General features: G+C 46.6%; 1 protein-coding gene across 1 annotated transcript; it reads right to left on the reverse strand.

Moving 5' to 3' along the window:
- Nucleotides 1-2,057: 2,057 nt before the first annotated feature.
- Nucleotides 2,058-4,047, reverse strand: LOC120844309 (sulfotransferase ssu-1). The gene is made up of 2 exons (XM_040216020.2): nucleotides 4,033-4,047; nucleotides 2,058-3,049 (listed from the first exon to the last, which is right to left on the reverse strand). The coding sequence occupies exons 1-2, from the start codon at nucleotides 4,045-4,047 to the stop codon at nucleotides 2,237-2,239; spliced, it is 828 nt and encodes a 275-aa protein (XP_040071954.2). The 3' UTR covers nucleotides 2,058-2,236.
- Between the last annotated feature and the right edge of the window lie 13,471 nt (nucleotides 4,048-17,518).

Here is a 17,518-nt window from a genome sequence, read left to right on the forward strand (position 1 = left end):
GGGACAGAGGAACTTTTAGAACACAGGATGTTTTACTTTAAAACATCCTGTTTTACTTTAAAACATATTGTTTTACTTTAAACCCACTTCTTCTCTTTTTTTTATCGTTGCTCCTCCTCCAGAAAATACTTTTTATTCTCGAGAGATTGTCCCTCCTAGTTTTGGGTAACAATTCGACAATTATATTTCAGTCACGTGTCCACAATAATCATTAATTGCTTATATTTTGCCGCCAAAAGCTGTAAACTTTCAACAAGAGTTGGGGAGGAACTTGAGAACGACACTACTGTGAGACAAAATGGCTGCCAACGTTCGGCTGTTCTTCTGAAGCCACAAGGTTCTTTCCTTTCAATTATCCATCTCGTACACACCTGCAGTTGCATGTGACGTCGGACTGCTAAGTCACATTTATTCCTTCCTATGCTTCTATCTTTGGGGACAACTTTTTGAGGCAATTCAGCAACAACAAAAACGTGTTTCGGTGCAACAACATGTGTCGTGCAACAATTTTTGTACTTTCACTAAATACCGCTATGAACTAATCCCTGACGTTTATAACCAGCAAAAACATCCATTAGTTTTCCTCTCCGCGCAATAGCACACGCATAAAAAAGAAAAAGAAAGACACAACTTCCCCTCCTCATCTCGCAATTAATAAAAGCGCGGCAACATGACTTGACACTAATATTATACCGTCAGTGTTTATCATAGTCATCCGCCATAGGGTTGGCCAAGCATAAAGAATTGACTGAGCTTCGTACATTCCTAAAGTTCGGCTCTTCTCATCTTTGATTGAACACCAGCAGTTATCCGGATGTTTAGTGATGCTGATTGTCATGGACCCAAGCACTGGACTCGGGATCATGATAATCGACTACGTCACAGTGTCAACAACGCTAATGAATCCAGTGGCCTTCTCAATTTAAACCGACTTGACGCGGCGAGTCACGTGTCACGTAAGCGTCAAAGGCCCACGTGACGTGACATTACTTTACAGCATGTCTTGACACCATGATATCACGTGAGCACGCGACATATGACTAATCATAGTGCCAATACAAAAGCGCCACGAAAACCAACAATTTCTCATACATTGCAATTTTGTACCTGACAATTTGATCAAGACAGAAATACAACTGCCAACGATGTATTCTCATATATTAATATCGTGATAATAACAATTTAAAAAAAAATGTCGTGAACCGTGTTGGACCGGTTACCGTTATAGCTTTTTTTTTCGGTTTAGTTCAAGCTCAGTTTTGAGGTGGTGGCGAATATTTAGATTTGGTTCAGTTCCGGTTCGGCTAAATATAACATCTCGGTTTCTGTTTGTGGTTCGGTTCGGTTTCGGTTCGACACTCTGGCTGGAGCTAAAGGTAATTTGCGCATACGTTTTTTAAGGCGGAGTGTGCGCTTTGCCGCAAAACACTGGGGAGATCCAATCACTGCGACCTAGGGAGGGAGCTTGACCAGTGACGAAGCTGATACTATCTTAAACAAAACAAAAATACGGTCTGCGCAGTCGCATCGAGAATGACATTTCACCATGCTATGCGTCCAGCGCAGACCGTTTTTTTTTGTTGTCTAACTATATGATCAGTCGGCTCATTCAACGAGGCGCCTCCACAGGTTGCAGCGATTGGGTTTTCCCAGTGCTTTGCGGGCAAGTAGACGCTCCAGGTTCATAGAGGGTGGTATGACCGAATACATCAAAGCCTTCTTCTGTTATTTTTTTGTTATTGAACCAAACATTAATCACAAAAGAACATGAACAATCCTTCAAGATTATTTTGATGTTGTTCTTGGATGCTTAAAGCCGGAACATTAAAGAATTTGGTGCAGCGTCATTTTAATTTGAACAGTAAAAGTGGCAATGGGTTAGTTGAAACGCGAGCTTGAAAATGACCATTTCACAGTAAAAAGTCTTAAGCAGGCATCTGGATTTCTACAGAGACTGGATATGCACATGCATGAAGTCGACAAACAATGTTCAAGGAAGCAAGTTTGTAAAACTATGCTAAGGGTCATCAAACATTCATTCAAAATTTTATCGAATTAATTGTTGCGTGTATGGGATAAGCTTTCAGCGGTACATATACAGTATCAATGTTTAAACAAAGCATAAAAATGAAACTATTACGCGTCTGACTAAAGCACAAACTTTACTTGATCTCAGAATATTTGTTCCTGGCTCAATTTGTTTTTTTAACAACCAATTTGCACGGCAAAGAAAACCTTAATGCTTATCAGGAAGTTCTTGGTTCATCCAAAGCATCATAATATCCGTACCTTTGAACTTTTCGTCAATTTTATGCTGCATTTTTGCGACAATTTCAGGCGAAAAGAACGATTTCCAACCCCCAACTGTACCTTTCCGAACAAAGCTGCACTTGGCCTCCTTTGTATCTTGGCTCGCCTCTGCACTTGAGATAATTGGGACATTGGCGCGCGTAAATACCTGCGACATTTCTTTAGGGTCGGTTCGCAACAGATTTTTCATAAATTCAACGCTGCTCCGTTCAAGAATAAGTTTCAGAAGCGCGCTGTCACTCCGCACCATATCGCCGTACTCCTCGCCCAAGAAGCGCGCCAACCTATGAACAACGTCCACTTTATCCCTACAAATCTCCTCGTATGTCACGAAAAACACATTAGCATCGTGTTTGTGATCGTAACCTGAGATGATGTGGTCGAAGTAGTCACCGAAGCCGAACCGTCCGTCGAGAAACGTGTCCAGGAATTCGTCGAATTTTCCGTCGGCAAACTCGAATAACGGAAAGTCCTGCATCAGATGGAAGTTGGACACGCAGCAGTCCCAGGGGTTTCTGGCAACGTAGACGTATTTGGCTTTGTCGCTGAGCCGCAATCTGTTCATCGGAAGGTGCGTCCGTAGGAGCCTTGGAGTACCTGATGCTTCCCGCAGTCCTTGAACCTCGAGGAAGGGTGCCCGCTTGTTGAATTCGGCGAATGTCTTCGTCGATTGACCCTTGTTCAAGATGAGCTGGATCATTTGCTGAACCAAATGCGTTCCCGATCTGGTAAAAGTCACCTGCGTTTTTTTTTTTTTTTATTGTTACAAGTTTATTTTTTACAGCGGAGCTGTTAAGGTCTAGGTTCCCCAGGATCGTGTCCGGTATCAAACGCCTGTCGACACAAACCTACCTAGACACTTACCGCCATCTATAAGTGACGGCGGCAAGCACACAGCCAGTCTTGTTGCCACCGTCGCTAGTAGATGGCGGCAACCTTTCCAGCTATTATAGAAGAATGGATAGTTGGGCGCGTTTGTGGGAATTCATCGTAGGAAACAGGCGCGAAAAAAAGACGACGACAAAGAAGCACACGTAACGAGCGCAGCGCACGTCACGTGTGTTTCTTAGTCCTCGTCTGTTTTGCGCGGCGCTGTTTCCGACGCTCTTATCAGTTTCGGTTTCGACTTAGGATGGGTGGGCCGCGCGCCCTTTTGGGGAAAGAAGACTGGCTGCGGAAGGAGCGGCGACGTACGCAGCAGCGCGAATGGGTCCGCAACCCCCGCAAAGCCGCTGTCGCCTCAACTTCCTCTGCGTCGTGCGCTTCAGATTCCCTTGCCAAAGAAGAGCACATCGCTCGCCTGGAAAGCCTCCGCCGAGAACGGAATCAGCGATGTAAAGGGCGCCGGCGGTACAACGCCATGGACGACGATCGTGCCACGGAGGCCAAGCGCAAGCGCGAGGCCCGGCTACGACTGTACTCCACGCCGGCTGAACAGTTCCCGGGCGCGACGGCGAGGTTCCGGAGGGGGTTCGTGGATTACCCGTTTGGCGTCACGTGCGCCGTGTGCGACCGACTCTGGTTCGCCGGAGACGTATACACGATCGGCGGCGTGTCGGACGAGAAGAAGTGGGAAACGGGCGCGTGCGTGTTGCGGCAGCGCATCGAGTACAGCTCCGCTGGTCTTCCTTCACAAAAGTGGAAAGGCTGAACGTTTTTTTTTTTCACTTGATAGCGTATGGACTTTCAGAAAAAGTCTGCGAGTTCACTTCCCCATAAAACAGAAAAACAGTCCATTGAGAGTTTTAGAGTAACGTTCGCAATTTTAGCGCACGCTAGCGCTAAATTTTGCGCTGGCGTTAGCGTACGCGACGCATGAAAGTTATAGAATAGCGTTTCTTCGGCGCGACGGCCGCGACGCAAAAGCCCAAGCATCTCGCGCTTGCAACGCCACCAAGACACAGTCACAATTTTTATTTCACGCACAAATTTTATTTCACGCAGCTGCACCACAGAGTGGTGCAGCTGCTCCCGTCGTCTGCTTCCCGCGCGAGGGCAGCCGGAGCCAGCGCGTGATGCATCCTGGTCCGGCGCGGCCGGCGCGGCCGGCGCGAAATACGGCATGCTCCATTTTGGCGTCGAGGCGGTCAGACGGCGTCGAACGCCGCCGGTCGCGTCGGTTACGACACGACGCCGGAGTATAGAGCGTCGGGTTTTCGACGACGTGACGTCGCTGTGGCGCGCTCGCACGCGCGCGCGCGTTACGTCGGAGTATAACAGAGCCTTTAAACAGGACCGATGCCGGCGAAACGGCAGTCGGCACACCAGCGAAGAAGCCCCCAACGGGAAGCGGCGGCGCAGGCCGACGCAGCCCCCCCTCCCCGTGAGCGTCTGGGTTCGAGATTATTGTTCGCTTTTGCTCCTTGCGGTCAAGGCTAACAAGAGCACTTCCGGACGAAGGTGTGTTTACAAACAAACCGGAGCGCCCCTAGCGGACGCCACCGGCGCCGCGCATGCGCGAGGGGGGTGTGGGCAAGAAGATCGCCGTCGCCCATAGACAAACCATTGAAATGCGATGTTATCGGCGTCGGTGTGAGTCCTCCTGCTCTTTTGCGCGTTCGAATTGTTGATTTTACGTCTTCCTGGCGATGTTCGACTACTTGAGCGGCGTCAGCGAAATTACCGAGGCTCGTTATACCGCGAAACTTCGCGCGAATAATGTGACATGTGGCGATTCATTCCGCTTGGACGCCGCAGTATGTACGCTAAAACCTGATTCGCATGAGGAGATTTCGCTCGCAATTTTCAGTCGCGACGCCGCTCGGGCTGCAAAAGCGTGAACCGCAGCTGAGATGGTCGACGTCGATACTGAAAATCGCAAGCAGAATCGGACCAAGTCAATTAGGCATAGCAAGTCAGAGATAGTCACTGGTAACAATGATCAACATCTTGTATTTACTGTTTATATCGAGCCTGCTTACCAACCTTCAAACGTAAGTCTTTTGAGGCCTGCACTTACTTCTTATCGCAAGTACCGGGCCAACATATACGGGCCGGCGCCGTCTAAGAGAGCAGACGACAAGCAGAAACGTTTGAGAGAGCAGACGACAACTCGAACGATCAGGCGGCCGTTTGAACTTGAAGACGCACTGAACGTAGTCCGCAGGCAGTCCGCACAACTTGACAGTTTTCTGGCGTTCATGTTGCAACAAAACAAATAAATCTGATGACCACAAGTATCCGTGAATTCAGCCCAAAGTGCTTCCCGCCCAAGCAATCGTTGTCCGAAGGCGTCTGCTTTTCCCTTTTTACGGCACAAATCCAGATTCTCGGACGAACCGAGCACCTGAAAACTGACCTTCAAACCTTTCTCGACACTTTTGGTACGGCCCCAGTCGCGGCGTTTTGACGAGAAGGCAGGCTTTTGTCTGGTTCCTTTCAAAACAACGCAGGAATACACGTCTGGCATGGGGACTTCTGCCCACAGCCCCAGACCGGAAGTGCGACCGACGCGCCACCACCGCGCCGTGACGTCACAGAGATGAGACATTTTTCACAGGAGTGGCGCCATCTTGAATTGTCGTCACTTCCAGTATGGGCGACGTCAAAATAGTAAAACGTTTCAACCTGTAACTAATAAAAAAATAAAGGGGAGCCAAAACGAGAATGTGTGACGGTTAGGCTTATATCCTAAATGTCTTCTATTGGCATGGTGACGCCAAAGTAATGTTTTCGCCCATACTGGAAGTGACGACATTTCAAGATGGCGGCGCCCTTGTGGAAAAGGTCTATACGCTGCAGTTACCAAAGCAGCTGTCCGGCGTCGCGTCGAGCGACGCTTGGCGAGTCGTGGTGAGTGAGGGGGAATACTGTTCGGGCATGCAGCGCCTATGAGCAGTTCCGTAACTGGGCTAATCTAATAACGTTGGCCGCAACTGACGGGCTGCTGCGCTTGTAGAAAAGTCGTCCGGAAAGCTTTTCGGTGTTCTCTCTGCAACGGAAAATTAACATAGGAAGAATATTTTGCTTCACCGAATCGGTCTAAAAGATTTCAGTTCGACGGGAGCTGCAGAGTTATTCGAGGTAGCCAGTGGCGTCACAAGGGGGCTGCGGGGGGCGGGTGGGGGGCAGACCGCCCCGGGTGCAGCGCCCAGGGGAGTGTTGAGGAGGGCCACGAGAGCGGGGGGAGGGGGGGGGGGGGGGGCAGAGGGAGGAGTCGTGGCGGGCCAACACCTCCTAGAAATCAGGCCGTAGCGCTCCGAGGGGGCACGTCACAATGGCGGAGGAAGGAAGGCCATGGCGCAACTACGTGAGAAAATGCCGGTGTCGACGCGTATCGGCGCAGTGATGTTTGTGCGCGTTTATCCGACATTAATACACGTTTCAAAAGCGCAGTCTTGTACAATTTATTTTATATATAATATAAACGTAATATACAACGTGTTACCAAGGTTGAAAGCACCAAATTTAAATTTTTTATTATCCCCGTAACCGCGAGACTACGCGCAGTCCCGCAGCTCCCCACACTTTTCGAATGAGCCGGCTCCGAATTTCCAATGCGACATCTTCCCTCGTACGTACGGGCTCTGATTCTTGTAAATTTACGTTGCGTGTGAGCTGCTGACTGTCTGCAAAGGTACGCTGAGACATTTCAAAACGGAAAGGAACCGAAAAACAATCCAGTCATTGCCGCACACGAGCAAGAGATGGGTCGGCAATGTTAAGCCTCTCGTTCCACACTGCTGGTGCTACTCTCGCGTGTATGTTATGTGTGTGTGTGGTTCTTTTCATCCTCCTACCCGTCGTTTTTTGTCGTCACCGGAGTCTTGGGTAGATTTTTTTTTGTGTGTGTGTGTTCGCTTGATATTACTGCATTTACGTGGATTCGCGAAACAAGACCTGCTACTGTTTAAGGCTGCGGTACCACGGCGGCCATCTTGAACAAAACATTAGTTGAACCACCAGGGCGGCGTTGGCTGTCCGTATGAGCAAATGCTGCAAAACCTGCGCGCCAATTTCGAAACCCTTTTTCCCGTCGCTTGCGACCTTGAGTTTCCTTCTCCACTTTTACGCCCCTCCTTTCACGTGTTCACCCTCTGGCCCGTCGCGCCCACGTTCATTGTTGGGAGGACAATGTACCGGATAATCCCCAACTTGAGGCCCCCTGCCAAAATTGTCCGGCTGCCAAGTGATTTGAGCGAGATGTGGTTTTGAAGCGGTATGGAAAAGTGGGACCGTCAATTTTGAACTATGCCTTTTCGATACTGCATAAGTTGTGTACGGGGCTGGCCAAGGCACGGGTGCGAGGACGTAACTGTATACAATGCTTGGGTTGCAGGAGCACTCGCGCGTAGAAATGGTAAGACGCGCTTTCTGAAATCACACGCCTACATTCCGCAGCGTTGCAATCCTACGAGTAAAACAGAGTACATCTTTGGACAGTGCGTGAGTTGATGCCGGCCGTACGAAAGACACACCTCGCGCTTCCTGTCACTACTGCCTCTGCTTGCACGCGCTGCCGATTGGCGGTCCTTTCTTTATTTTGTTTCGTCGCTCTTTTGAAAATACTGAAACTAATATTTTCTCAGACCCTGCTCATCGTACCTCTGCACTACAGCTGTGTAAACACATTGTGATGTAATTTGAGATATGGGACGGAGTGTCTACATTCTTATTTCGTGTGTAATGCCGGCATAATATTCCTTTGCTGCCAGAGGGTCAAAATAATGCTAGGGTTGGCAGCAAAAACTATTTCAATGACCGAATTATGATCAAACACCAGTAAGAACATAAAAAAGAAATCACATGGGGACAATAAAAATATTGCTACAAGAGGATGGTGCGCGGGGCACAAACAATATTCGGAGTGACGTTGAGGGAACGCGACAAGCCAGATCTTTCCTGATGGCAGCCGTAAAAGTTGATTGGTGCCTCGTTTTGATCGGCTTTGCACGGAAACTCGTCGACTACCGACTATCTTGTCAGTGGTGAACATAGTGAGCATGAACTGGATGATTTTTTTGTTGTTTTTGTTTCTGTAGTTAAATGAGAGTATGGAAATATGAGACATCCGCTGACGCTTGCGTCGGCTAGCGGAACCTCAATCGCCGATCGCGGCCGATGTCATGGGCGTATACAAATACATCAAGTCGTCTGGGCGGGAGCAGTTGAAGCGCCGCACTTTTTTGGCCGGTCAGTAGAGACTCCGCGAATTCTGACTCGAGGCTACTCTGTGCGGAGGGAGCCGCTACTGAGCGCGACCAATCGGAAACTAAGGATGGCTGAAATTTCCTAATTTCCATGAGATTTGAAAATTCGTTCTTGCCGTCGTAGTAAATTCGTCCGAATCGCTATTCGATTTACTAATCGATTATTTGGATGAAAAGGTATATTTCAAAATTCGTACGTGGCTCACCAAATGGCAATAAACTTGGTATAGGATTTCAAACTTATATAGTGTCGCCCTAATTTACAAACTTGTTTCACTTGAAATTAGAGTTCACGCGCAAGCGAGCTGGTGGAAGCCTATACTAAAAAGGCCAGAAACAAGAGAAACAAAAAATAAATAAATAAGAGCGGGATAAGCGCAACACAGTCTCAAAGCGGTAACCGTTCTTCATTAGGTGATGAAGAGTGGTCCCCGCTCGAAACGTCGTAGTAAACTTCGAATTAGTAACTCTGACAGTACGCATTTTTGCCTTTGTATATATATATATATATAGAGAGAGAGAGAGAGAGAAAGAGAGATAGGTAGATAGATATTTTTCACTATTTGCTGACGGCCGAAACTAACTATGCAACACAATTTTCGCTAAAGGCTACCGTTATTTACAAAATATGACGAGCGTCGTTATTATATCTGCAATAATTTGATAGCAGAAACATAATTCGATCAAGCTACTTGATGAGCTGGCGTTCAATGAAGCGGTGTTCGATGAAATGTCCACTATTCGATGAAACGCCAATCAATAAAACAGAGCTTCATCGGACGAAGATGCCTAGCTGTTGTGATCCGCAATATTTCGCGCAAAAACGAAAGACACCAGAATAAACAACAAGTAAAACCACAGAGCTGCCCCGCCTCATATCACCCTCAGTTGGAGCTCGACTGACACATTGCGCCGATCAAGCATCACCAACAGCTCAACACCTAAACGCCACGGCGTTCACTATCTTTGTTTGGGTGATTCCACCCACTAATATAACAACTCATACAATGCGCCGTGATAAAGTGCTTTTTGTCTTTGTGTATGTGTTTTCGTGACATCTAACCTCTGTTTGCGCTCTGACTAAGAATGAAACCATGTATACGAAAACATCGATAGTGGTCTCTATTTTTAGCAACGCTCGCACACGTCTTGTCTTTGACGCAGTGGCATTCTCATCTCACATACACGGACATTTGGACAAAATAGGTTGGTCGGCCTTCACTCATTAGCTGCGGAACGTTTTGACCGTGACGTATCTATAACTCAAAGAAGCACCGACAGGCGGGTGCCCCTTTGAAAACAAATCATGCTCGCGTAGAGATATTTAGCGGCTATAGTATAGTCCGTGGGTATTTATTTCTAGGCCAACTCGTCGGCGTCAGTCAGTACAGGCGCTGGAGGCGTGATGAAAATGCTGGCAGATGTCGGCTTGACGAGCCCCACACTCTCCCCTTACAGCAGATGGCAAATAAACCAACAACAATATTTGTCGACGGGCAATTGATTGAAGAGGCCAATCGGTAGTAGGATGACTCGACAAAGGGTAATTCATCAAAAATTCCAACTCGTTGACAATTGTCTGTGAGGCCATTCAGTTTCCACATTGCACTCATCTTTTGTATTAGAACACATGCACATGTTAGACATTTTAATATAAGCAAGTTTCGGGCACCGGATATTTTTTTGAAAAGCTGTTTCACCGAATTTTCCATCTCCCGGTTCGTCGAATTTTGATATGAAATCATAATATAATTATTATACTTGTCACTTCTTCAATTAGAAATGGTTACAAATAATTATAAAATAAAAGTAGGCTTTCGCAAAAATTATGTCGATTATAGGCTATGCCAACGTAGCCGAACAGTAAAAAAAAATGTTATGAGGGTGTTTTTGTTAGGGTTCAGGAAAGACAAAGGCGATTCTTCAAATGAGCACTGGTCACACAGGCCGACTGGTAACATAATTAAAATAAAAGCACCGACTTCACAGAACAGGAAAAAACAATTTCACTAGACGTTTCGCCTCCATGAATAAACGCCTCCATGAATCATGAATAACCAACTCGCCCAAGCTGAAGTTCTGACCAGTTTCGCCTCCCTTGCGGGAGGCATCTTCAGTACTTACACAACAATGCCTGTGTAAGCTTCGTGGAGAGGGCCGCGTTTTTTGTTACACACGGATGTGTGTGTCCCTGCGAACTAACCACGATTCTAGGATTTTCAGGACCCCCATCTGTCCTCCCTCGCCAAGGTCGTCGCGGCCGGGAAGTCAAAATAATGCCCTATTGTCCACACATAGTACACCAGTTGAGACTTCAGTCGGGTCGCGTGGGATGCGCACGTGACGTCACGCTTGTGTTTACAAAGCAAATGAAAAGTTCAACCTCAAGTCAACGCTATTTATCAAATATGTCCGTACTTCGTGGAGAGGGCCGCGGTTTTTCTTATACACGGATGTGTCTCTGAGAACAGACACGATTTTAGGAGATTTTCGGGACCCCCATCTTTGTCATAGGGTGACTCGTTTATCGGACTGTTCGTCGCAGCGAGAGTACAGGGAAGGATAATAATTCATACCCTATATCGTGCAGAAGAGAAGAATATTAAAAAAAAAAAAAAAGAAAACGAAGCGAAAATTTTGATTTCTTTTCTTGTGGACAGGGCATTGTAGGTGAACGTGGCTTCCTTGTTTGATTCGCCAAAGTAGCAACAAAGCGGCATTTTACGATCGAGCGAGCACCGTCGGAAACACTGCCCAAAATAATTTTATAGGGAGTTTCACGGCTTTCCACTGCGACATAAGCACGTGGATAGAAAAACAAATATTGACAACAATAAATGTCGAATATTTTTGGCACGCGCACACCTGGTTTTTCTTCATAATTTGATGACTCATATGTTGATTTTGTTTGCGGAACCGTACTTCTGACCGGCAATTGTATTGCGTATGCGAAGCTTTTGCGTGCGATCCACTACAGTTAATTATTTTTGGGGTGTCCAAGTTGAAGCGGCGCGTGCTATTTTTCGATCTCTGTCCGAATGATACAAAGTTTCACGTCTTCACCCTGTGAGTGAAGTGAGTTGGTCAGTGCTAGCATCGAAGGCTAACTTCGAATTCTAATTTGGAAATAATATCTCTGTTGCCGCATCGCGGACAAAGATATATATGCTCTTATCACTGTAGCAAAATAATGTGGCAGGATTTGTGCTCTTGTTATGATCGTGTACCATTGTAGTCGACGTCATCCCAGCACGGCGTATCGTTTTTGTATTCGGTTCAGCCCTGGAAACCACACTTAGGAAAAAAATGAAAGTTTGCACCTTGTTTGTTAAATTTTTTGTTATACTGCAGAAACACATTGCGCCCCGTGTTTTTGAAGGCACGGTAGACGGTGGTGACGGTGAGGTGACCGACCCCCATGTCAGCCGGCGTCTCGCTCGACCTCCTCGGAGGACATGTCGTTTTTACTGGTGACTGGTGCATACGTGGAGCAACTCCGCGCGCATTGCGTTCTTCATCTCAGAGAAGGCAATACATGACTCAGCTCTATCTCGTCATCGCTCCAAAATGACAAGTGGAATTCGCAACTGTAGTCGGTGACAGGTCAAGAACGAAGTGGGAGCTCCTCCCACCCTGTTCCACTTCAGCGGAGCGAACGGGGGAGAGGAGGTCGCCCCCTCTCCAGCGTTCGCAAATGGCAAATTTTAGTTTATTAGGCCACTAACTGTCAATTTACGCTCGTTCCTTTACGTCCGCCGCAGCCGATAATGTTATCCCCGGGAATACCAAAAGTATAATTTCTTTCAGCCAAAGAAACAAAACAAAACAAAACAAAATAATAAAACGCCCGGTATATCACAGCTTTGACAACGCTTCACGTATGTGAGGTTCGATGACCGACAGAGAACCACCGCTGGCCGTGCTCCCGAAGCGGGGAAGTGCAATTTATGGAGACCGATCATATTATCAGAAAGGTGCAGACTAGGGAGCCTTCATGTGCGCGAAGCGCACATGGAGGCACTCTAATGCAGACAATCCAGGAAAAGTATTCTTGCAACTATGAGGTTCCAGTTGTACTTACACATGCATTATCGTCAAATTTGACGGAGTTCCTTCCAACACTAAAGAGTTGTCAAGAGTGAAGATTATAAAGGAGAATATCAGCAGGAATCTATTGTCTGTTTACTGAAAACAAAACAAGCATCAGAAAAACGCATTTGGGCGGCCGGGGCGGCCAAAAGCACGGACTGCGCGCACCCGAATGGGAGGACACTCCTAGCAATTTGTTTTCAGAGCCACGGTATGCCGGCTGCCGGCCAAATAGTCACTTTAATTCTATTATGGCTTTCGAAACGTAAATACACGCTCGAGAATTTTCAACAATATCACGCGAGCGCCGACCGGCCTGTAGATCAGCGCATCGTCACGGCGCGAAGTAGCGATATCAATGACAGTACGCGCGTGCGCAGAAGAAACGCGCCGAAGTCGGCGTCGGCTGCTAAGCTGTTTCCCCAATCACGACCCAACCCTGGCGCGACGCCCACCGCTTGCTCCACCCCATAAGCAGGGGACCTAGTAATCAAAGCGACACACACGGTACGCAAAAACGAACAGCAGCCAGTAGGAAGGACACCGACACGAGCTTAGTCAGCGAACGAAAAGACAGACACAAACTTCACTCTGGGCAAACAGAGCAGGGGTAGTTACAAGGTTGAGAGGCGTGCGCAGACGGAGGTAAGCAGTGCACAATAAATACGCGAAAACTCGCAGCAACCGAAGAACCACGCAGCAAACACGTACGTGCACACGCACCAGAAGCACGTGCGTCACGCTGCGTATCTACGCGGAACTGGCGATTTTGGCATTTCGGTAATTTGAAACTTCGATATCGATTGCGTGAACAATTTATTCAGCAAACTGAACCGGTGGAGCCTCGCATAAAAAAAAAAAATCGTTTGACATTATGAAAGCGACTGAAATTCTTCCTAAAAGCTATATTAGTAGAAAGTACCGTGTTATAAAGGACCTCACGAGTTTCGACCAAGTTTTCCAGCACGTTATTTTGCAAGAAACGGAAGAAGCCAAGTGTACAACCAGTTTCCGAAGCTGGCAACCACAGCTGGAATCAGCGCCATCCTCGGCAGTTTCCTGAACCTCGCGTAGTCACATTTCAGCCACCGCCACATAGAGGGCGCAACCAGACATCCAATTTGTGTTTTCTGTATGTTTTATGATTTTTTTAAATAAATAGGCTCGATTAGTGAAAATGTGGGCTAATAATCAGGACCTGGAACAGTAATCTCCATTTAATACTAAAAATATCGGCCTAAATGTCTGCCAAAAGGGGTCAAAATACTCGTTTTTGACTATCAACAAATACGTGATTTCACCTATATTCAAACTTTTTTTATGGAAAATCAAAAGTGAAATTTAGAAAAAGGGCCTCGCTTTGCAAAGCAGAATATGTTTTTCTTTGCGGGCCTACAATTTTATTCATGTGTGCCAATCCCTAAGCGCTGTACCACTGTACTACCAAATGAAGTTTGCCAAAATTAACGGTTTTTGTCACTTTTCACGTGAGCATTCCGAAAAAAGTTTAAGCCATATTACAATGAAATTTAGCGTAACTCTTTCGACCATAATTACAAACTGATGTAATAGTTTCAAATAAAATGACCGAGTAGGCGCCCAAAACTTCGCGACTGAAGTGCTTCCGCAAAGTCAATTTTTCTAAAGTAAATATCTGTCAAAATAAAATAAAAAACAAAAAAAGGGCTTCCGTTGACAATGAACGCACTCTTCTTCTATAACATTCTAAAATTTGAAAGAAATTGCTCCAATAGTGCACCCTGTACCACTGTACTACGAAACCATGTTTTGCCGAAAAGGCCAATGTTCGCGGGTGCCCACTGAATTAGCGTTTTGCACTAGGAAAACAAATCCTACATCAGATAAAAGATAATGTTGTACACTACAAGATGATATATAACACATAATTTTAGCAAGCTTGAACACGCCACGATCGCATTTCGAAAACGTGCTGAAAGCGTCATATGTCATGGCCGCCGTGGGACCGCAGCCTTAAGCGACGTGTGTTGCAACTAGTCAACGATGACACTGGCCGATGACCTCTTTCTCGAACGAGAGAGGGACTTCTAGAAGTTCGTGTTAAAATTTTTTCGTGGTGATGGATCGTGTGAGACGTATGGATAGGATCGACAGGTGACGAACAACTTATTTACGGGCTTTCTTGGTCATGTAAGACGCAAGTAAAGTGCTGCAGTCGATTCTTTTTTAATATCGTAATATAATGGAGTTTTGTTCTTCGTCGATATCCGTTTGCTATTGCGTCGACATTTGTAAATATGCGTGGTAATATTCTAGTTTTTACTGGAATGTAAATAACAAGTTTGTGTGATTATTGAAAGTGCATTGTTTGTGCTTATCTGTTCATTTATACTGATGTTTTGTTCCCTTTACCGCGTTTATACTACAATCTTAACTGTATTAAGGCAATACTATAATTGTATACGAAATAGGTTATAATTTGTTCTTAGGCAGCTCGAGCCCATAGGGAGAATGAAACTAGTTGACTGTAAATAGTAAGTTTAGTACCCCTGCCACACGGAAACGTTAATATATTTTGATTAAATAATACCTGATTTCATCAGCTCGCTGTTCTGAGTGATTAAATGAGCGTCGCAAGCTGATTTGTCGGCCCCATAATTTCATTCGATCGAAATTACATTTAATTTTAAATCAGTGACTGCACGCGATAACATTGCTTACATGATCGTAAGTGACACTTGTCGAGCCGTGTCCGCGTTGGCTACGTCTACCTGATTTTTCACTGTAATCTGTATTGCGGTGTCCAATCACTGCGTGTCTCGCTATTTTGTCAAAATATTTCTGTATAAAATATGCATTCCTGCAGCAATTATAGCGGGACTCAATATTTTCTAATTAAAACAATCACATTTTTCTACAGGCGTCTTCTACGCATACCTCGATCGTGCCATTCCGCATCAATTATTCAGCGCTGTAATGTTTTGCCCGTGTAATAAAGTGTTTCTTAGACCGTTGCAATGTGCAGCTTTCATTTTAGCTTATAAGACACGCGTATGTGACTAAAAGCGCGTTACGACGGTCGATCCATGCGCGTTGCCTTCGCTTCGACACGCGCCCCCGATGGCCTTCCTTTGCAACGTCACGAAAAGAGCTCTACGGCCTTATTTCTAGGAGGTGTTGAGCGGGCCACGGCGGAAGCGGGAGGGGGAGGGGAAGGGGTCGCGGCAGGCTCCCGCCCCGGGCGCCGCTGGCCGCGCGGACCCTCGTGACGCCACTGGAGGTAGGTGCTCTGAATAACGCTCACCAGCATGGAAACAGACAGCTGTTTAGAGCGAGTTATGCACTGCATTCCACCGTAAGCGCGAACGATGTAATAGCGAGCACAACACTGCCGACTTGGCATGCACGGACGCTTGTGCCGTGGAAGTAAGCGTCGTTCAAAACGACATCCTCCTGCTCCTGCTCCTGCTCGTAGCATCGGCGTCGCCCCACTTACGGGTGCGTGCGGAATACGCTCTCTTGTCAAGTTTTGCGGACGTGCTCGCATACCAGACAGCCAACCAGACAGATTTCTGGCGAAGACGTTTACCATAATACCAGACTTTGCTTCGCAAATATAGCTTGCAACGCTGCCGCGACTGCAGACGCGAGCATGTAGATGCATCTATATCACGTTTCAATATAAGCGCAACCGCTGCCAGTGCGACAAGCACGAGTATGTTTTTTTTTTTTTTTTTTTGACGACGTTCTTGCTGCACGAGTGTTCAAATTCCGTTCGTTCTCGTAGCGTCCAAAAGGGTCTCCTTCGATTGCAGTCTTATTGAAACCAAAGCGGAAGCAAATAAAACATTTGAGATCAACCTTATGCTCACCCCAGCAGCTTTTACAGCACAGACTTTACGTGCAGGCTAACCTAGGATCTGCAAAAACGGGCGTTTGAGGTGGCGTTACATCATGTGCTCTCAACTAAAACTCGATCTCTTCAATCTATTACGGGACCACTTTAGTGTCGACCAATTCAACACTCTAATCATGCAAAACAAAGAAGAGCAAATAATTTAGGAAAGATGCTCTCCCATACATTTCTTTTATCGTTACCTTCAGCCAAGAAAGTAAACTACCACCGGAAGGGAACTGCAGATGGAAATGTTATGTACAATATCTCACAAACCATACATTTCCTTTTTCTTCAGTAAGACACGTTACATCAGTTTTACAATACAAATTCGATGCATAAACTGATGATTTTGGATGCCTCCCTTACAAAATACAGTTCCATTTATTTGTTTAATTGGCTCTCTAAAGACCCCAGGCACCCCCAGCTAAGCCTGAACAGCACCCCACAAGGCAATGCACACAGTAATGAAACATCTCCAGGACCCACTGCTGCAGCTTTCGCAGCTGCTGGTTAGTATGGCAGCACGAGACTGTTTCGTGGTCGACCGAGGCACCCCTACCACTAGTGCCATCTCTGTCCATTCTAGGAGCTTTTCTCTCGGGGCAATCTGCCACAGTGACCGCAGCTGTTGGTGAGTTTAGCAGTCCGATGCTCTTTCCATGTCGTCTGAGGCTCACCTACCACTTGTGTCGTCTTTGTCGATTCTAGGCCAGCGTGTCCTTCTGAGGCAAGCAAGTTCCAAGCGGTGCCGTGCAGAACCTAACTTCCTTAGAGCAGTTTGGTTCGGCACCCCAGCTGCTGGTGAATTCAGCAAAATGATATTGTTTCCAGGCCTGCCGAGGCACAGCTATAGCGACTGTGGTCTCTGTTCAATTATTCATTCTAGAGGTGTGTGCCGTCCCATGGCTCCCCGAGCAAGGTCTGAGCGGCGCCCTACAGATCCTTGCTTCCCCAGCTTAGTAACCGCAGCAATAGTAACTGTTGATGAGTTTTCATTTTCGACTGCGGTTTATTTTCTGGCGGAGAGCTGACTGTTACACACTGTTACTTACATCTGAGCTTATTGTCTCAATGTTAGTCACTTAACAAGACT

The sequence above is a fragment of the Ixodes scapularis genome, unplaced genomic scaffold (genome assembly GCF_016920785.2).
Source record: "Ixodes scapularis isolate PalLabHiFi unplaced genomic scaffold, ASM1692078v2 PGA_scaffold2__306_contigs__length_199485367, whole genome shotgun sequence".
NCBI lineage: Eukaryota > Metazoa > Arthropoda > Arachnida > Ixodida > Ixodidae > Ixodes > Ixodes scapularis.